General features: G+C 35.4%; 1 protein-coding gene across 2 annotated transcripts in view; it reads left to right on the plus strand.

The window, feature by feature from the left end:
• Positions 1–22,929, plus strand: part of LOC108305413 (UDP-glucose:glycoprotein glucosyltransferase 2) — a 172,952-nt gene that overhangs the window by 55,257 nt on the left and 94,766 nt on the right. For both annotated transcript variants that reach the window (XM_017530058.2, XM_017530059.2), the window contains exons 7-10: positions 2,774–2,846; positions 9,010–9,110; positions 15,729–15,828; positions 18,296–18,356. In XM_017530058.2, the coding sequence (XP_017385547.1) occupies positions 2,774–2,846; positions 9,010–9,110; positions 15,729–15,828; positions 18,296–18,356 (335 nt within the window). The remainder of the gene's footprint in view (positions 1–2,773; positions 2,847–9,009; positions 9,111–15,728; positions 15,829–18,295; positions 18,357–22,929) is intronic.

Here is a 22,929-nt window from a genome sequence, read left to right on the forward strand (position 1 = left end):
TTTTTTTTTGTATTTTTAGTAGAGACGGGGTTTCACTGTGTTGACCAGGATGGTCTTGATCTCCTGACCTCGTGATCCACCCGCCTCGGCCTCCCAAAGTGCTGGGATTACAGGCTTGAGCCACCAGGCCCGGCCCCTGGAATTAAATTTTAAGCTGAAAGAAATGTATTTAATGTTACTGGTAATCAACATTTATTTCAAAATATGAAATTGTATGTTATTTTGCTTATACCCGATGCGTTCGCAACCATTGCAGCACCATATAACAATTGATAATATATGTAAGGTACACTGAGGCAATACATGAGGCTGATTATTGCTAGAGGTGACTGGCATAGGCATTTGGGTCTGGCCCATGTAAGGATGTTTTGTCTGAAATATTTATAATTAAATTAGGATGGTAGTTTTTTTTTTTTTTTTTTTTTCCTTTCCTGAAGCAGGATGAGAGAGGCCTGTGAATTGTTTAGATGAGGTAGATTCATTAGGTTTGTGATCTACCAACCAATATCTATCTGTATTCTATGAACTAAATGTATGCTGTAGATGAAGAGACTCTGGAGACTTAAATAAACTAAAGAAGTTCTCAGAATACTTACGGAAGTTGTTTATTACCTGGTTCAGGTCAAATTTATTTATGCTTGATTCTTGGCTGAGAATTTTAAGTTTATTCTTTTGTATGCACTCAGATGAGGCTCCTGCTTCAATTTTGTTTTTCATATAGAGGCCCTGCCTTTATCACAGACCTCTCTCTAGCTCTTCCAACTGAATGTGCTTCAAATAAAGATCTGTATTACTGTAATTTAAATATTTTTGATTAAAGAGTTACTGAAAAAGTATAATAAAAATACTCCGATTTTATATATTTCTGTATAGCTTATGTATAGCTCTACAATGCTTTATAATTTAGTATCTTATAATCACAATAGTAATTTAAGGGATTTTTCGCTATTCTTGTGCTTGTAATGTCATCTGTATTATGCACTGCATTCTGTCACCAGCCTCTTAGTGCAGGTCTCTTTTTTTCTCTCTGTATACATGTATCAGAGCTTCAACTAGCCATCTCTCTGATCTTTGGTCTTCAATGCCCTCAATCTCACCACCCCTAAAAACAGATTTATCTAATATCCAGTACTTTACAAATGAACTTCTGATGATGAAAATCAGACTGATTCCACTGGTTAAATCCTTTAGTGGCTCCCTTAACCTATCTCATAAATTCAGGTGTAAGAACATAGCAAACAAAGCTTTTCACAGTCACATTTTTTTTTTCTTTTTACTCTCCTTCAGCCCTCTCCTCTTTGTCTCCTCTTGTCTGCAACACTAAATTATTTACTGTTTAGAATAGTTTTCTGTTCCCTGGATGCCTTTATGCATGGGCTCCATGGGAAGTCTTCATGACCTCTCCTACTTTCATCCCTTAGCATATGCTATTCCTTCTGCCTACCACTGTCTTGGCTTCTTTCATTTCATCTATAGACTTCACATCTTTTAAGACTGAAATATATCAGTCTGTGCCTCTGAGATGGCTACCTATCTTCCTGCTCTGTTAGAGAATGCTCTTCTCTTTTCTATATACCATATCTTTCTGTGCCTTCTTTTAGAAAAGTTTACACACTCTACTAAAGTTGTCTGTGTATTTGTCTCTCTCCTTGTCCAGCAAGCATGGTTTGTATCTTTTGTGTCTCTGTTGTTCCTGGTGTCTATCCTGTCAGAGACACCTCATAGTGAGCAGTCAGTAAATGTTCGCCCAGTGAATGAATGAACAAACAAGAGGAAAAAGAAGACTAGATCAAATGATCAGGATTGTTTCTACTTGTAGTCCTAGAGATCCAGAGCTTTGGAAAAGTAAGAAGGGTGAGCATAATTGCTGAGCTCTAATTTACTCTGATACAGAGCCACTCCACACACTGTAAGAGATCACAATCCTTATAATCCTGTAGCACCCTTCACATATTCTACCAACCACACTGTATAGTATAATTATTTGGTAAGTAAGGGAGAGGGGAAATGACTATTATAAAATATTATATCTTTATTCTTTGAGGCCATGAGTTTTGGTGTCTTTCTAAAGATTCCTTGATTATCTTTAAAGGTGTTGGAAATACACAGGAACTTACATTTAAACTTAAACTTAGGATTTGGATCTCCTGTCTCACTTAAAAGCTAAATCCAGCATTTGTTGCAGGACCTTCGGATTATCATTTCTGATGATAAAATAGAACCTGGCTTTTAACTAATCTATAAAGCACTTTATTATGGTTGCTAAGTATTTAATCAATCCAAGTGTGTTTAAAAAGAAAGCTCACACTCAGGAATGTAAGCCTGTACACATGCATATATATGTATTAATCTGGTCCATGAAGGAAAAACAAGGTAAAACAAATGGAATTTCATTTCATTGTGAGTTCTAATTTTTTTTGTTTTTCTTTGAGAGAGAATCTCACTCTGTCCCGTAGGCTGGAGTGCAGTGGCACGATCTCGGCCCACTGCAACCTCCGCCTCCCAGGCTCAAGCTATTCTGACTCAGCCTTCCAAGTAGCTGGGACTACATGCCACCACGTCTGGCTAATTTTAGTGGAGACAAGCTTTATCCATGTTGGTCAAGCTGGTCTCACATGATCTCAAGTGATTTGTCCACCTCAGTCTCCCAAAGTGCTGAGATTACAGGCATGAGCTGCCGTACCCAGCCAAGTTCTTCTGATTTTTGATTACATGTTCTTTTCCTAGTCTGAAAATATTTTTGTTTTATTTTGGTTTTGTTTCCAAAATGTAGCTGTGACTAATACTACTGTAGAGGATGAGACTGAAGCAAATGAAGTTCAAGGATTTCTCTTTGGGAAACTAAAGTAAGTCTGAATGGAAATGAAACTGGTGTTATTATTATACCCATTTGTTTTAAGGAATTAATTTGATATACTATTTTGCCATGTGTTTCATGTTTGTTTTATGTAGAAAGTACACACACACCCGATCTTGCCTGATCTTGGAAGCTAAGCAGTGTCGGGCCTGGTTAGTACTTGGATGGGAGACCTCCTGGGAATACCGGGTGCTGCAGGCTTATTAAAAAAAAAAAGAAAAAGTACACACACAGACACGATTGTTTTTATTACAGAAGTAACACAAGGCTGATATCAAAAAGCTATGGAAAGCAAAAAACACAACATTTGAAAAACAATCACTAATTTCACAGCTAAAGTGATAACTCTTATACCGTTTTGATGTTCAGTATGTTTTTCCAGTTTTTCTGTGAATATTTTTATTGCAACAAATAAATGTATACACAGCATATTGTTTTGCACAGTAGAACCATAGTGGATCACTGTGTTTTTCACATCTTGTGGATAGTCCATCATTTATTGAAACAGTCTCATAGAACTGCACTTTAAATTCTTTCCTTACTTTTTCATTTAATTTTTTTTTGTGTGTGTACTAGTTTGTGTGCATTGCAGATTTTCCTTAGCACAAATTTCAGGAAAAAAATTGATAAAGTATGTGTACTTCTTGAAATTTTTGATTCATGCTTATAAATTGCCCTCATAAAATTGTATTAACATGTACCTCACTCCAGGATGTGAAATGTGTTCATTTCCCAGAACTTTAATAATCACTCATACTGTTTTTAAAATCTTTTTTAGTTTAATAGGTGAAATGGTGTTTCTTTTTTTTTTTTTTTTTAATTCTGTGTTCATTTCACTGGATTAAACCCATTTCATAATTTGTCTCCAAGAACAGTCAACTCTTGGCAATTTATTATTGCAAGGATTAACTTTTTTTCATGTTTATTGGTCTTAGAATTTCTTTTTGGGTAAATTGCTTATTCCTAACTTGTGCTCATTTGTTCTTGCTGTGTATACGTTTTTTATTAATTGTAACATCTCTTTATAAAAATTCTGAAACCTTTGCCATATGTTGAATTATTTACAGTTGAAGTTTATTTTCATATTAATCTTAAAGATGGAAGTTTTTTCTTTAGATAAAACTGCTATGAGAGTGGGAGTTTATTTCTAGAACTTAGGTAGTATCCCTGGGATAACTAGAAAATTCAAAATGTAAGACTTTTGATACCTGTGGTTGATTGCTGTTAAATATGTATCTTTTTCTCCTTTTACCCAGAATAAATTATTTGTCCCATTAATTAAGTTCAGCATTTATAGAATGGCCTAAGCCCTAAAGACATGAAACAACAAACACAAGGCAACAAATAAATTGGTAAATATTTGTTAGCCTTGTAGCATTTTTTGATCCTGTTCTTCATTTGCACTATATGGTGCTTTTGCCATATAAATTATGCTTTTCCATACTCGAAAGCAGTAATTTTTTTTATCCATTCTAACACAGTTGTCATAAAAGTCAAGTAAATAATTGGCATGGTACCTACTTGTTTAGGAACTTTCTATATTTGGAGAGAATAATATAATTTAGTAATAAAGTACTTAGAACAATTCATGGCCTATAATAAACATTAATGTGTTTGTTAAACATGAATAAAAGGAATAAAAATTATAATTATTAAATTATTATTTGTTAAAATAGTTCACAAAATACTGCCTAAATTAATTTCTTTTGAGGAAATAGAGTAAATAATTATTTTTTAAAATAAGTATTGTAGTAATAATGTTAGCTAATATTTACTATTTTTAAACTCAGTGTTATTTTTAGTTTTTTTTAAATTAACTTGGCAAGCTGCGATAAATATTTTTATTCGTTTCTTTATTTTTAAGGCAGTTCTTCTGACATTCAAAAAGTATGAGATGTTTAATATCACTTTTCATATGATAAATTTGACTTAGTGTGCTTAGAGAAACAGGAGTTGGTAAAGCTCTGACAGAAAACTAAAAACTTTATAGAATTAGAACTTACAGATCTAATGGGTTACAAAAAATCATTGATAATATTGGAAGTTGAACAAATGTATAGCCCAAAAGAAGAGAAAACATTTATTTCTCTAAATTTCTGTGCTACAGATTACCATTTCATATACACATAAAAGTAACGTTTCAAAAATTAAAATTTTACCACCCTTTTTTTTCCTGCCATGCTGATTGAAGACAAGGAATAGGATGGTGAGTGCTCTCTGAATACTTGTGAATGGGGATGGCTGTCATTTTATTTTTCCTTTACATTTTATTATTCCTTTATATTATATTTTCCTTTTACATTTTCCCTTATTTATAAGGGAAAGTTTGTAATTTCTTTATCTAGGCAAAGTTATTTAAAGAAATATTTTTATTAACACCTTTAGTTCTTGTTTAGTCTTACAGTTATTTACGAAGGACTCTCAGGTTGGTTCTGCTGGTGATAAGTAGATAACTGTATACAGTAAGAGTAACATTTTTGGAGACTACACTAATTTATATGGATAACTGTGTTACCTTTTTAAAGTATGTTGGCCAAGCAGTATACTAGTGGCCTTAAAATGTTAATACATCTTACAAAATTGATTTATTCTAAGTAAGGTATTAATTTAGCAGTTAACGGTACATTTTTATTCCAGTTTCAACTATCTGAATGTCCTGTAATTCATAATTCTTTTCTCTTTTAAATATAACTTTTATGAGATTAAATTGCATTTTCTCCAGAGATCACTTGGAACACTTACCTATTCATTTTTATTTTTATTTTTATTTTATTTCAGCTTCTATTTTAGATTCAGGGCATACATGTGTAGGTTGTTACATGGATGTATTGTGTGATGCTGAGTTTAGGAGTATGAATGATTCTGTAACTCAGGCAGTGAGCATAGTACCCAACCACTGATTTTCCAGCCCTTGCCATCTCCCCACTCTAAAAGTTCCTCGTGTCTATTATTCCCACCTTTATGTTCATGTATACCCAATGCTTAGTTCTCACTTATAAATGAGAACATAGAGTATTTGGTTTTTTGTTCCTGTGTTAATTCACTTAGGATAATGGCCTACAGCTACATCCATGTTGCTGCAAAGGGCAGGATTTGGTTCTTTTTTATTGCTGCATAGTATTCCATGGTGGTATATGTACCACATTGTCTTTATCCAATTTGCCTCTGATGGTACCTGGGTTGATTCCTTGTCTTTGATACTGTGAATAGAGCTGTGAAGAACATATGAGTGCATGTGTCTTTTTGATGGAATGATTTTCCTTTTGGGTGTATACCCAGAATGAGATTACCGGGTTGAGTGGTAGTTTGAAGTTCTTTGAGAAAACTCCAAACTGCTTTCTGCAGTGGCTGATCTAATTTACATTCCCACCAACAGCGAATAAGTATTCCCTTTTTTCTGCAGCCTTGCCCATATCTGTTACTTTTTGACTTCTAATAATAGCCATTTTGACTGGTGTGAGAGGGTATCTCATTGTGGTTTTAACTTGCATTTCTCTGATGATTAGTGATGTTGAGCATTTTTTCATCTTTGTTGGCTGCTTATATGTTTTCTTTTGAGAAGTGCCTGTTCATGTCTTTTGCTTAGGAAACCCTAAAGACTCCATTATAAGGCTCCTAGAACTGATAAACAACTTCTGTAAAGTTTCAGGATACAAAATCAATGTATAAAAATCAGTAGCATTACTAAAAGCCAATAATGTTCAAGCTGAGAGCCAAATCAAGCAGGTAATCCCATTTACAATAGCCACACACACAAAAAAACGGTATAGGAATACATCTAACCAAGGAGGTGAACCACCTCCACAGGAGAACTACAAAACACTGCTGAAAGAAATCATAGATGACATGATGATACAAACAAATGGAAAAACATTCTATCCTCAAGGTTTGGAAGATTCAATATCATTAAAATGGCCATATTGCCAATCTACAGATTTAACGCTATTCCTGTCAAACTACCAGTCATTTTTCACAGAATTAGAATATATTCTAAAATTCATATGGTTATTCATTTTGAAAAGTGAATACTCAAAGTTAATTCTTCCACAGTGACTCAAACTGATCGCTCATTTCAAAGCAAAATCCTTTGCTTTGAGATACAGTATGAATAATACATATGTTATCTAAATTATATAAAGAATTTCAGCAGTGAAAATTGCTAGGATTACGATTAAATATGAAAATTGGTATAGTAGAGTAGCTCTTATAAACTTATAATCCTGTAACTTAAAATATTGAAAAAGGAAATGTTTGTTTAATTCATAGTGACCTTCTTTTTGGAAGAAATGCCATTGTCCTTTTACTATCACAGCAGTCTTAATCTTGATTAGTTTTCAAAATGTGTTCCCACATTGTAGTAAACCTGTAAGATATTCACATTGTAGTATATATATTTATAACTATAAGAATAACATATTTCTGTATCTATATTCTGTATTTATTTTTCATTTCCCTTTTCAAAGTCTTCTTGTCTATTGACTATTGAAAATATGCGTTTTTGGCCAGGCGCGGTAGCTCGTGCTGTAATCCCAGCACTTTGGGAGGCCAAGGCAGGTGGATCACAAGGTCAAGAGATTGAGACCATCCTGGCAAACATGGTGAAAACTCGTCTCTACTAAAATACAAAAGACTAAGTGGGTGTGGTGGTGCACACCTGTAGTCCTGACTACTCAGGAGGCTGAGAGGCAGGGGATCGCTTCAACCCAGGAGGTAAAGGTTGCAGTGAGCTGAGATCACACCACTGCACTCCAGCCTGGCAACAGAGCAAGACTCCATCTCAAAAAGAAAATATTTAGTTTCAATGATATACCATCTCACACCAGTTAGAATGGTGATCATTAAAAAGTTAGGAAACAACAGATGCTGGAGAGGATGTGGAGAAATAGGAATGCTTTTACACTGTTGGTGAGAGTGTAAATTAGTTCAACCATTGTGGAAGACAGTGTAGCAATTCCTCAAGGGTCTAGAACCAGAAATACCATTTGACAGAGCACTCCCATTACTGAGTATGTACACAAAGGATTATAAATCATTCTGCTGTAAAGACACATACACACATATGTTTATTGTGGCACTGTTTACAATAGCAAAGACTTGGAACCCAAGTGCCCATCAGTATTAGACTGGGTAAAGAAAATGTGATACATATACACCATGGAATGCTATGCAGCCATAAAAAAGAATGAGTTCATGTCCCTTGCAGGAACATGGATGAAGCTGGAAACCATCATTCTCAGCAAACTAACGCAAGAACAGAAAACCAAACACCACATGTTTTCACTCATAAGAGGGTGTTGAACAATGAGGGAAACATCACACATCAGGGCCTGTTGAGGGCTGGGGGGATAGGGGAGGGATAGCATTAGGAGAAATACCTAATGTAGATGACAGGTTGATGGGTGCAGTAAACCACCATGGCATGTGTATACCTATGTAACAAACCTGCCTGTTCTGCACCTGTATTCCTGAACTTAAAGTATGATAGTAATAGAAAATGTGTGTTTATAAGTTGTGTTGATAGCAAAGTTGTTTTTTTTTAAATAATTGTATCCATTTAAATCTGAAATGGCACCATGTCTTGATTTCATGAGTGATAGAGAAAAGAAGATTATAGTTTAGATTGTATGTATAGTAAAATAGCATTCTACTACATTATTATTTGGCTCTCTCTAAATGATGCCTAGAGATATTTAACAATAAGTAAAATTATCTTGTTTTAGTTTTTTATAAGAATCAAAGATGGAACTTTTTAGAAACAAACTCTTAAGAGTATATGTGGCATTTTTGTCTTTCCTTATAGTTTTTATTTTCAATTATAAAAGCGATGCTTATATTTATAAAATGTTAAACAAAGAAGCATATAATAGGAAAACATAATTCTGCCCTCATCCTTGCATCGCTTATGGGTCACACTAACAATTGAGAGTATATTCCTCCAGATTTTGTTTTGTTTCATATATTTAATAAGAGACCTATATATCCTCCTCATTAAGTTCTGTGAATATAGCTGTATCACTGTTTATGATTATCTTAATGATGAATGATTCGTTTGTGTCTAATTACTTGGAATGTATAATTTGAAAAAAAATGCTGTGTGTATAATGGCTTGTGATAGGTCATGCTATTTAACATCACTTAATATTTTGATGCAGAGAAATATATTCGGATCTTAGAGATAATCTGACAGCCTTCCAAAAATACCTGATTGAAAGTAATAAACAAATGACGCCTCTGAAAGTCTGGGAACTACAAGGTACAGTATTTTGAGCTTCTTTAACACAGCATTTTGGCAACTGATCTATGACTTAAATAAGCTTTTACATATTACATGATACAGATTATTTTATGGACAGTGTTAATTACTAGTGATGTGCATAATATAGATTATGATTTTATTTTTGTGGTATTATGTATTTAATAGATCATCTATCAAGCTATATTTTTATGTTTGCAAGACTTAAAATTATATGAAGTAAGGTTATTTGATGTTATTTTAAAAGTATATACTGATTTATAGGTTAGTCTCAAGTATTAAATTACATTTTTGGAGACACTATAACTGATTAAAAATCCTAACTCCTCAGTAAGGAGAAAATGAAATTCAATCTTAGTTTTCTTCTCTTTGAAATTTAGATCCTGTTAAGACTATTGCATGTTTCATTGATAAATCTTTAATGAAAACATCAAATGGAGGACATGCAGTTTTACAAAGTTAGGAACAGCTTCTGTGCCGAAAGCCTACAAGCAGATATTTTGTGAACAAAATTTGATTTGGTTGGAGCTTTTAAGTCCTTTTCAACTTGTAATTTTTCTTCTTTATTTGTAATGATTTAGTAGCTCATGGGGACATGTCATCTTTCTGCATAATCTGTAACTTGTATCTTTTATCAGCTTTTAATAATATAACAACTTTTTAAAATATAATAGCTTAATAAGTTGTTACATTTTAAAAAGCAGATGATGTCTGTTTTGTTTAATAAGCTTTTATATCTCACATGATAGATTATTTTATAAATAATGTTAGTGATGTAAATAATAAATTTTGACATTACTATGATTATACTATTCATAGTAATACATTCACATACTATTCAATTAGCGTTTTTAAATTCTGCCATTCAATAGTTTTTAGCATATTTTCAGAATACTGCAACTCTTACCACAGTTGATTTTAGAAAATTCTCATCATCCTAAAAAGAAACTAACATTGTCATTAGCAGTCACTCCCCATTTCCTAACTCCCCAGTTGTGTAGGCAAACACCAATCTACTTTCTTTTTTTAAAATGACAACTAAAAGGATATTTACAGGCTGCTCTTGCCAGCAAAACTTACTTATAACATACAAATAATGTTTTATATTTCATCTGAATTATAATTTATAGGATCCTTTCATATAAACTACCTTTATATATATTTAAAGTCCTTTCATATAAACTGTATTTAATTGCCAGTTACCACACAGCTAATAAGTGAAGATTTTGGTCCAAGTGAAATTATTTATACTGTACTGTATGATATCTAGGTAAGCTTTATATACACTTAACAGATGATTGAATACTACATTTTAAAATTACAGCAGAATGTGCAAGACTCAACCTGTTAAGTTCTATAACTTCCGGTATTCTTCGCCTACCTAATATAAATGTTCTATCAACTAAGCCTTATATCATGAGAAAGTCAATATATCAATCGAAAAATCATTCAACAGAATGAGATATTAAGACCATTGTGATAGATTCACTGTAAAGAATCTGCCTCTTTGAACTGATAGAATCTATTCTTTCTGGACCCCTCTGGTCTACAGTTTCCTGTTCATTGTGTCTTTTGTCTCATCTAGACCTCATGGTTGGACCTCCTTTCATTATACCACAGCCATTGTGACTGTTCTTCCACTTGACATCATGATAACACTAAACTGAGGCAGTAGGTTCAAATTCATTCTCAAAAAGGTTATTAAGATAATCTTTCTAAAATGAAAATCTGATTTTGGCCTTGTGTAAAATCACCCAGACTTTATCACTTGTACATCCCTAATAAAATAATGGTCTTACATTAGTCCTCACAGGAAAATGTTGGCACTCACAAACTAAAAAAGTTAAATGAAGGGACTTTTTACAAAGATGGCATGATTGAGGGAAACCAGCAAGGAATGGATTTTTCCATTCCAGTATTAGCAACTAGAGGGAAACATTTTCTACCCCTAATCTTGAGGGAGGAAGAGGAGGGAGGGGTTACCAAAACCTGAGAGTATGTGGAGACAGCTGCTTGACACAACAGTATTCCCTTAGGGACTGCCCACTGTGACTCAACAAGGAGGGATCTGGGTAGTAACTATCCAGTCCTTACTCTTTTTTTGCTTACTGATCCCATATTAGTGACTTGGATTGGTGGAATCTAACTAGATATCTGAGGGCAAGGGGGCTTATTGATGAAGTTCAGATAGGCCAGCCTTTTGGGGGTCTGGAGCAGGATAGAGTGGATGTGGAGGGCAAAGAAAGTATGGAGTCCTCTTATGTGAGAAAGTTTTATCTGTTTTTCCAAAGCAAATACTTCCAGAGAGACTTGAATGTAAGAAGGGGTTGATAGGACTAGCTAGCCAAGGCATTTGCATCATAAAGGACTGATTTCATGCACATCAATTAAAAGGATAAGTTCAAACTCCTTATCATGGTTTGTGAAGCTCTTCTCTAAGTTCCAATACAGCTTAGATTCCCAAATCCATAATTTCAGATACTCTCTTTCTAGTATCTTCAATTATTTTTTAAATCCTTTTTTAATGTCTCTATTTTAGCACTTTTTAAAAATTGTAATTGTTATGTTTTAAGCCTCCAAAATGTTCTCTAAGGGTCCCTTGCATAATTTAGAAAATTGTAAGTGATGGTGTGCTTTTGAAGGCCTTTAAGCAAAGAGTATGCATAGTTAGCTTAGTTTTAATTGACTCCCAATGTCTGTAAGATGTATTTGAATTTGCTAAAAGTAGGAAATCTATTTAGACCTTATTGAAATCGTGTAATAGAGTGTAATGAGAGATTGAACTCTGACTGTGGTAGAAGGCATATAGATATTTAGACTGTGAAAAGGACTCAAAGATGATTCTAGGATTTCTAGCTTGAGCCTGAGTAGAGAGAATCTATAAAACATGTAAGCAGGCTTTGGGGCTAAATATGGGACTCAGAAATAATGAAACTAGTGTTGAAAGGTTGACTTAAAGTCACTCTAAGATATCCAAATGGTTAGGTTCAGTGATGGGGTAAATATCCTGTCCTTAAGCTGAACAGCGAGGATTTTAAAAGTTGAAAAATCCTAGCATAAAGATGTTGAAAAGGAAGGTGTGCTGACTGAGAGTATAGAATGAGGATCGTGACTGAGAATGCAGAATGACAAAATCAGTGCACCAGGGAGAGTGCCCTGGTGTTCATCCACATGCAGAAAGTAAAACTCATGAAGAAGACATGGTGGAATGATGAGAAATGGAAAGGACATTATACAAGCTGAAGGAAATAGATTCTTAAGAAAGAAAAAATGATCAGTACTACTTATTTGCAGGAAATTATCCTATTGCAAAAAGAACCTAGTAAGTAAAATAAGTACTAAAAAATGTTGCGTTTGGCAATCAGGAGATATTAGCACAGGTAGTAGTTTCACTGCAGTACTGGGGACTGGAAACATGTTGAGGTAGGTTGAACACATTCTATTTAAAGTTACTTAGCTAGTTTGTGATGCAGATAGAATTTGAAGGCTGGGGTCTTGGCCTATTTTCACTTTGCTAAGAAAGACATGCTAAAGACTGGTAATTTATGAAGAAAAAGAAGTTTAATGTACTCACAGTTTCACATGGTTGGGAAGGCCTAACAATCATGATAAAATGTAAAAGGCATGTCTTACATGGCAGCAGGCAAGAGAGAATGAGAGCCAAATGAAGAGGGAAACCCTTTATAAAACCATCAGATCTTGTGAGACTTATTCACTACCATGAGAACAGTATTGGGTAAACCGCCCCCCACCATGATTCATTTATCTCCCACTGGGTCCCTCCCATAACGTGGGAATTATGGGAGCTACAATTCAAGATGATATTTGGATGAGGACACAGCCAAACCATATCATTCTGGGCCTGGCCCCTCCTAAATCTCATGTCCTCACATTTCAAAACCAGTCATGTCATCCCTACAATCCCCCAAAGTCTTAACTCATTTCAGCATTAACTCAGAAGTCCACAGTCTGAAGTCTCATCTGAGACAAGAGAAGTCCCTTCCACCTATGAGCCTGTAAAATCAAAAGCAAGTTAGTTACTTCCTAGACACAATGGGGGTACAGGCATTGGATAAATATAGCCATTTCAAATGGGAGAAATTGGCCAAAATGAAGGGGCTAAAGGGCCTGTGCAAGTCTAAAATCCAGTGGAGTAGTCAAATCTTAAAGCTCCAAAATGATCTCCTTTGATTCCATATCTCATATCCAGGGAGTGCCAATGCAAGAGGTAGGTTCCCATGGTCTTGGGCAGCTCTCTCCCATGGCTTTGCAGGGTACAGCCTCCCTCCTGGCTGCTTTCATGGTGGCATTGAGTGTCTACAGTTTTTCAGGCATAAAGCGCAAGCTCTCAGTGGATCTACCATTCTGGGGTCTGGAGGACAGTGGCCCTCTTCTCACAGCTCCACTAGGCAGTGCCCTAGTGGGGTCTCTGTGTGGGCAATCTAATCCCACATTTCCCTTCTGCACTGCCTTGCAGAGGTTCTTCATGAGTGCCCCACCCTTGCACTTTTGTCTGAACATCTAGGCATTTCCATACAGCCTCTGAAATTCTAGGCAGAGGTTCCCAACCCTCATACTTGACTTCCATGCATCCACAGGCTTAACACCATATGGAAGCTGTCAAGGCTTGGGGCTTGCATCTTCTGAAGCCACAGCCCAAGCTGTACCTTGGCCTCTTTTAACCATGACTAGAGCCGCTGGGACTCAGGACACTAACTCCCTAGGCTGTACACAGCAGAAGGCCCCTGGGACTGACCCACAAAACTTTTTTTTCTCCTAGGCCTCCGAGTCTGTGATGGGAGGGACTGGTGTGAAGGTCTCTGACATGCCCTGGAGATGTTTTCCCCAATGTCTTGGTGATTAACATTTGCTCCTTATTTATGCAAATTTTTGCAGCTGGCTTGAGTTTCTCCTCAGAAAATGGGTTTGTCTTTTCTGTTGCATCATCAGGCTGCAATTTTCTGAACTTTTATGCTGTTTCCCTTTTAAAGCTGAATGTTTTCAACAGCACCCATGTCACTTCTTGTATGCTTTGCTGCTTAGAAATTTCTTCTGCCAGATACCCTAAATCAGCTCCCTCAAGTTCAAAATTCCACAAATCTCTAGGGCAGGGGCAAAATGCTGCCAGACTTTTTGCTAAAACATGGCATGAGTCACCTTTACTCCAGTTCCCAACAAGTTTCTCATCTCCATCTGAGACCACCTCATTATGGATTTCATTGTCCATATCATTGTATGAGAATTTTGGTCAAAGCCATTCAGCAAGTCTCTATGAAGTTCCAAACTTTCCCACATCTTCCTGTCTTCTGAGCCCTCCAAACTGTTCCAACCACTGCCTATTACCCAGTCCCCAAGTTCCTTAATCATTTTCAGGTATCTTTACAGCAGTGCCCCCACTTTACTGGTACCAATTTACTGTATTAGTCTGTTTTCACACTGCTGATAAGGACATACCCTAAACTGGGTAATTTATAAAGAAAAAGAAGCTTAATGGACTCACAGTTCCACGTGGCTAGGGAGACTTCACAATCATGGCAGAAGGCAAAAAGCACATTTGACATGATGGCAGGCAAGAGAGAATCAGAGCCAAGTGAAAAGGGAAACCCGTTATAAAACCATCAGATCTCATGAGACTTATTCACTACTATGAGAACAGTATTGGGGAAACTGCCTCCAAGATTCATTTATCTCCCAGTGGATCCTTCCTACAACACGTGGTAATTATGGGAGCTACAATTCAAGATGAGATTTAACAGCCAAACCATATCACCTGGTCTGCCAGACTCTGCCATTCCATGCCAGGCTACCTTAAGATCATTCTTTTATAGGCTTTGACCCATCATTTCACACTGAGAATGCAGGAATAAAACTAGCCTTTCTGTGTTAAACTAGTTATTTTAGTAGTATTGGATAAATTAGGATTCCACCTTGAAGGAAATATTAAGGAGAAACAATCTGCCTCACTATTAGGTAAGGAAATAATTTAGTTTTAAATCTTTTCTGACTCTTGACAAAGTAATAATACTAAGATTAATTCTTCTGACATGTTTGAAACTAACTACAGTTAACGACACACATTTTTCTTTCTATAGGACTGTCATATCAGGTAAAATAAAACTAAGTTTAGGATTTTATTTCAGCATAAAAGTAAAAGAATGTCAAATTGAAAGAGAAAGCAAATGTTTCTATTTACTGAGTTAAACACAGTGGGATTTTCTTAAAGTTCTTTTCAGAATTGGCTCTTTAAAGTTCTTTTTACACCACTTTGTTATTCTTTTTATTAAGACTTTTTGTCATGTTTCATTTAAGTATAGAAAAAGTAGCTTTGTGAGAGCATTTCTCTTCATATATCTCTTGAAATTATACTATAATTTGTGGAAAATAAATAATAGGAATTAAATAACAATCACTCATTGATGACAGTATAAAGCTTACATTATTTGGAAGTAAGTGATAACTTTCCGTTTAAAGCTTTTTAAAAATGCAGATGTAACACTGTCAACATGTTTGTATATTAATATTTGGCAAGAAGGATTGAGTCAGTTATTTCAATTTCATGGAAATGTCTATAAAGGTCTAACATTATGCTAGATTCCTTAATAATATTTTTCCTTTCAGATCTTAGTTTTCAAGCAGCTTCTCAAATAATGTCCACTCCAGTTTATGATGCCATTAAATTAATGAAAGACATTTCACAGAACTTCCCCGTAAAAGCCAGGTATGTTAAAGTTTATTGGTTTCATTGTAGCCAGAACTCTATTAAATGAGTTTTGTGAAAATAGTTGATTTCATTTAACATGAAGATGTCAGTTATTTCTCGTATATATAGCTTTTACGAAATTAGGGCCTGTCTTCATTATATATGGATTTTTTTATTAGAGCAAAATATTGGCTTGTACGTGCATGTGTGTATGCACTATAAGGTGGAACTCTTATTAGAGGCAAATAGAAAGATAAATTTATAAAAACTTTTCTAAAATCATACATAGTAATCTAAGGAAAAACTTGTTTAAGCAATAAATAATGAAGGAGGATTTTTTCTTTCCCTTGTGGAGGATAATAAAAAGTATTATTCTAAGTAGGAGATCTATGCCCAAAGTACTGCCAAATCATATTCTTACCCTTTCAGATTCCAATGATTTGTTATGTCTTAATTGCATGGACTATTGTGTGGATACTTTTTGCCAAGAGAATGTCTAGTTGAACTGTTTCCATGAATATGCTGATGTTACATTAAACATACATTCCATTTCAATAGGAAATAACATTTGCATATCTTAAAAGAGGCCAGTGCATGCAATGCAAGTTGACCATGTTTTATGAGAATTTACAAAATAACACAACTTTGATGCAATTGTATTCTGATTAGGAATGATAGAGTATAAAATTAGCAACAAGGAAAATATGAGTTAGCTTATACTGAGGAGATAAAATATGTGACAAGTCACAGTGCATGTGCAACAAGGGTGTTTTATTGAGAGGAATGGGAGAGCAGTCTTCTGTCTCAGCATACCTTCTTAAGCATAGAATGATTGCTGTGCCTTTTATTGTCTCAAACACTATTTTGTACATTTGTTCATAGTACAAATTACAGAATCTTCAATATATGTATTCTTTAATTTTGAAAGGAAATAAATAGTACATGGTTGGCCACGAGATACCAAGAATCTTTTGGTGGTATCTTGAAATAGAGGAGCTTGGCCCCTTATTTACAGATTAAGAATGAATATATTGATATGCCTCTTTCAGTCAACTTTAATTTCAGTAGCCAAGAATTTGAGAAGTCAGCATTTATATAATAAAACATGAAATATATATGAGTGTGTATAAATGTCATATATGTTTAGCCATAATGCTTTTAATTAATGGCAATTATAAAAATTATTAGATCAAATTCAAATAAAATAAAATAACTTTAATCTTGATCAGACAGTTGTTTAGCTCTATTGATGTTAAGTCAGCCTAATTGTTGAGAGGTTCTGATAGAAAACTGCTGTTAATCTGTTTAAGAAAAATTTATAAAATATGCTAATATTGCTTAATGGATAAATAGTAGGCTTGAGCATATCTCCAAAATCGTTTGGTAGATAATCTGTAAATGTTTGTTGAAATGAAATATTTGCTAAATAAATGAAAAATTTGTATTATTAAATTTTTAATTGTAATTTCTGTTAATGCCAAATTTTTCAAAATAATATATACTTACTGTGTGCTGTTTAAGGTACCGTTTTCTACTTGAGTTTTCCTTAAAGCAGAGCTTTTGATTAACAGTCTTTTAATTTTTTAATTCTATTTATAAAATTGACAGATATATAACTAGCCATGTTTAGGAATTATCAAGTTGAATACAGTCCATAGCAACTGTATTTTAAACATTTCTGCTGTCTTTAAATTATAAGTGAATTATAAACTCTTCAAGAGTGAATAGGATGGGTGCAGTGGCTCACACCTACAATTTCATCACTTTGGGAGGTTGGGGTTGGAGGATCACTTAAGGCCAGGAGTTTTAGACCAACCTGGGCAACATAGCAAGACTCCATCTCTAGAAAAAAATTTAAAAATTATCTGGGTATGGTGGTGTGTACCTCTAGCCCTAGCTCCTTGGGAGGCTGAGGTGGGAGAATCACTTGAGCCCAGGAATCCGAGGCTACGATGAGCTGTGATCATGCTACTGTAGTCCTGCCTAGGTAATAGAGTGAGACTCTGTCTCTAAAAACTTTTTTTAAATAAAAAGTTGAAAAAAAATTGAAAGAGTAAGTAATGTGAAGCCATCATTTCAACTTTTAGAAGTTTCTACTCTGGTAAGATCCCAGGTTAACTAATATTCTTCATGTACATACATTAATGTACACATACATTGGTAATTTCATACAAAATTTCTGTTGGACAAAACAACACAAAATAGCTCTCTCAATCAAGGGTTTTCAAAAAATAAGTAGTAAATGATGACAGTCCATACTGTATACAGTTAGTACACATGAAATTTTGGGAGCCTCCATTCCACTTGAACCAAATACTCTTGTCAAATGAAAGCTAAATTAGGCCATATGGAAATGTACACTTTTCAGTCATGAAGGATTTGGAGTTTTGAGCTTCTTATCCAAAGTGTTAGATTACATTGAATTATATAGCTCAGTTCTAAACATTTAATGAAGGATCAATTATATTAGTATTCATTTTTCCAGATCTCTAACCAGAATTGCTGTAAATCAACATATGAGAGAAGAAATACAGGAAAATCAAAAGGTTTGTTTGAATTTTTTATTTTTTTACCCAACTCATATCACTGTTTCTGACTTTGGATCTTTAATTTTCATATAAAAAAGGAAATGGTAATTTGTGCTTTTTTGATTATTAAAGCAGTCTGAGTTCTTCCATTTTTATATTGTCAGCTATATGAGCATTTAGTCTGTGATTCTAGCCAGTCTTTACTGACCTATCTTCTACTTATTTCATAATATATTTCAGAATTTCTGCACAGGTACTATGGTTTTCTTCATAGGATAAAGAATAAAGGCTGTGAGTTAATTATTCTGTTTCTTTTATTTAGTTTTGCTTAAAAGCTGTGAAGACTGAGTCAGTGTTAGACCGTTGGAACATTACCAGAATCCTGTAGCCAATAGAACACAATTGATCACTGGTTTGACAAGTGGTCTCTTAAATTATCTATAGACCTCAAATGATTCTAGTTGTGTTAGTACTTGTAAAGTGCTTACACTACTGCATGACTTTATTACATAGGACTGGTTTGGCTTTAAGTAATATCATAACAGACTTGCAGGGCCCTAAACAGGAGTTCATTTTTCTCACTTCTTAACTGTTTTAAAAGCCAAAAGAGGCAGGAAGGATAGTACCAACCACATTCATCCTTACTTAAGCCTTCTTGGAACATTTTAGCAGACTGGTTTCTATCTCATTGGTGAGGATTTTGCCATGTGGCCACCTTAGGCTACAAGGGAAGCTAGAAAAACTAGTGTTTACTTTTCTAGTAATGAAAACAAGCAAAAGAGAAGTGGGCTAGGTATGGTGCTAACTTAGCCAGCCAGCAGTGACCATCATACTGACACAGAGTGAGCTATCAACAAATGTTGGCTGTTGTGATGATGACAGACAACTACAATGATGATAATGAAGAAGATGCATAGTTTATTGGAGAACAGGTGTTAGGAACCACAGCACATCATTCCTACCTGAGACATTTTTTGTGTCATTGACCACCTTACAAATTCCTGTGTATCCTTCAAAATGGATTAGTGGTATTAGGTCCTTTATAAGATGTTCCTAATTGCTCTTACCATTTTTCATGCAGAATGGATTGTTTTCTTATGACAAACAAAGGAGTGGGTTTAGGAGTAGAGGCTTAATAGGCAAAAGAAAGAGAAAGGAGAATATCTGTGAGAGAGAAGAGAGAGGCACCTGAATGGGAATTTGGACTGGCTACAGAAGTGTACTGGATTTTACAAACAGGCTTGAGGAGATGGCGTCTGATTTACATAGGGCCCACAAATTGGTTGGAGCAGATGTGATGTTTTACGTAATGCATGGAGAATGCTGGCCACCCCCCTCTATTATGCAAGCGGACTTTCCACTTGGCTGCTGCCATATTGTCTGCTTCTTACTATACATGTGGGCTGGAAGGAAGGGAAGATGGAGCTGCTGTTTCAACATGCCTAGTCCCAGGTAGCCTTTTCCTACTGGCACAGTGCTGGCATTTACCTGTGCAAGCTTCTACCTTGCTTGCTTATGTCTGCAGCTCTGTTTTACAGGCTGTACTTTGTTAGAACAGAAAATGATTTGGGGACGGCTTTTCATTAAAGGAAAACCTTACCAAGGACTCACTATCTGCCTAAATAATTTCTTCTTAACTGCTATATCAGAGCCATGCTGGCAACCTGGCTATGGCAGCTTACTCAGGGCCACTATGGCCACTGCGGCTATCACCTTTTCTACCTCTTAGCCATTTGGAATTAGCAGTGAAAGAGTTTTAAAATGAGCTTTGACTGCAGAGCAAGAAATCTTGTAAACAAAATAATCATGACACTACAGATAGTTTTTTTGATCAACTACTTCTTCCAGACCACAGTGATAAGAGAAAGACAAGGATGATAATGTCTTTCATGTAACTAATCTAGGGTAAATGTATTTAGACTAGCAGTCCATGTTACCCACTAGCCCATGGGATGTAGGAGGAGAAATTTAAACTGGAGTTCCAACTCTGGGGAAGAGGGGTGTTAATGATGAAAAGGTAAAAAAACATCTTGGACCATTCATTGCAATTGCATTCCACATCGATTGGTCACAAGAAAGCCCTGGAAGTATGTTACTGTTACAGCCTCTCATCCTTACAAACCAAAAAGTACATTTCCTGCAAAACATGTAAAGGAAATGTTCAGAGAAAAAATACATAATAGTGGTCTTTTTTTTTTTCTTCTCAAGCTGCAGTTTATTTAAATGCCAGGTTAATTGCTGTGGTGTAAATTATCCTTTTAAGGATTTAGTTAAGAAATTTGAAATGTTTTCCTCTGGGTTTGGGACTAAACTGTGATGGTTTCCAGGTTCATCCATGTCCCCACAAAGGACATAAACTCGTTGTTTATGGCTGCATAATATTCCATGGTGTATATGTGCCACATTTTCCCCGTACAGCCTATCATTGGTGGGCATTTGGGTTGGTTCCAGGTCTTTGCTATTGTAAACAGTGCCTCAATGAACATTCCTGTGCATGTGTCTTTATAATAGAACAAATTATAATTCTTTGGACATATGCCCAGTAATGGGATTGCTGGGTCAAATGGAATTTCTATTTCTAGGTCCTTGAGGAAGCGCCACACTGTCTTCCACAATGGTTGAACTAATTTACACTCCCACCAACAGTGTAAAAGTGTTCCTGTTTGTCCACATCCTCTCCAGCATCTGTTGTCTCCAAAATTTTTAATGATCGCCATTCTAACTGGTGTCAGATGGTATCTCAATGTGCTTTTAATTTGCATTTCTCTAATGACCAGTGATGATGAGCATTTGTTCATATGTTTGTTGGCCTCATAAATGTCTTCTTTTGAAAAGTGTCTGTTCATATCCTTTGCCCACTTTTGAATGGGTTTGTTTGTTTGTTTCTTGTAAATCTGTTTTAGTTCTTCATAGATTCTGGATATCAGCCCTTTGTTAGATGGGTAGATTGCAAAAAATTTTTCACATTCTGTTGGTTGCTTGCTCACTCTAATGATTGTTTCTTTTGCTGTGCAGAAGCCCTGGAGTTTAATTAGATCCCATTTGTCTATTTTGGCTTTTATTGCCAATGCTTTTGGTGTTTTAGTCATGAAGTCCTTGCTTATGCCTATGTCCTGAATGCTTTAGCCTAGGTTTTCTTCTATGTTTTTTATGGTGTTAGGTCTTATGTTTAAGTCTTTAATCCATCTGGAGTTAATTTTAGTGTAAGGTGTCAGGGAGGGATCCAGTTTCTGCTTTCTGCACATGGCTGGCTAGTTTCCCAACACCATTTATTAAACAGGGAATCATTTCCCCATTGCTTGTTTTTGTCGGGTTTGTCAAAGATCAGGTGGTTGTAGATGTGTGGCATTGCCTCCAACCCCTCTGTTCTGTTCCATTGGTCTATACCTCTGTTTTGGTACCAGTACCATACTGTTTTGATTACTGTAGCCTTGTAGTGTAGTTTGAACTCAGGTAGCATAATGCCTCCAGCTTTGTTCTTTTTGCTTAGAATTGACTTGGTTCTGCGGGCTCTCTTTGGGTTCCACATGAAGTTTAAGGTGGTTTTTTCCAGTTCTGTGAAGAGGGTCATAGGTAGCTTGATGGGGATAGTGTTGAATCTGTAAATTACTTTGGGCAGTATGACCACTTTCACCATGAGCGTGGAATGTTTTTCCATCTGTTTATGTCCTTCCTAACCATGAGCATGGAATGTTTTTCCATCTGTTTGTATCCTCTCTTATTTCCTTGAGCAGTGGTTTGTAGTTCTCCTTGAAGAGGTCCTTTACATCCTTTGTTTGTTGTATTCCTAGGCATTTTATTATCTTTGTAGCAATTGTGAATGACAGTTTGTGCTTGATTTGGCACTCTTTAAGTCTGTTATTGGTGTATAGGAATGCTTGTGATTTCTGCACATTAACTTTGTATCCTAAGACTTTGCTGAAGTTGCTTATCAGTTTCAGGAGATTTGGGGCTGAGATGATGAGGTCTTCTAAATATACAATCATGTCATCTGCAGATAGAGACAATTTGACTTCCTCCTTTCCTGATTGAATACCCTTTATTTCTTTGTCTTGCCTGATTGCTCTGGCTAGAACTTCCAATACTGTATTGAATAGGAGTGGTGAGAGAGGGCATCCTTGTCTAGTGTCAGATTTCAAAGGGAATGCTTTCAGTTTTTGCCCATTCAGTATGATATTGGCTGTTGGTTTGTTGTGAATAGCTTTTATTATTTTGAGATACATTTCGTCGATACCTAGTTTATTGAGAGTTTTTAGCAGAAAGGGCTGTTGAATTTTGTCGAAGGCCTTCTCTGCATCTATTGAGATAATCATGTGGTTTTTGTCTTTGGTTCTGTTTATGTGGTAGATAACATTTACAAACTTGCGTATGTTGAATGGCCTTGCATCCCCAGGATGAAGCCTACCTGATCATGATGGATAAGCTTTTTGTTGTGCTGTTACAATTGGTTTGCCAGTATTTTATTGAAGATTTTTGCATCTATGTTCATCATGGATATTGGCTTGAAGTTTTCTTTTCTTGTTGAGCCTCTACTGGGTTTTGGTATCAGGATGATGTTGGTCTCATAAGATAAGTTAGGGAGGATTTCCTC

The sequence above is a fragment of the Cebus imitator genome, unplaced genomic scaffold (assembly GCF_001604975.1).
Source record: "Cebus imitator isolate Cc_AM_T3 unplaced genomic scaffold, Cebus_imitator-1.0 Scaffold62, whole genome shotgun sequence".
In the NCBI taxonomy this organism is placed as follows: domain Eukaryota; kingdom Metazoa; phylum Chordata; class Mammalia; order Primates; family Cebidae; genus Cebus; species Cebus imitator.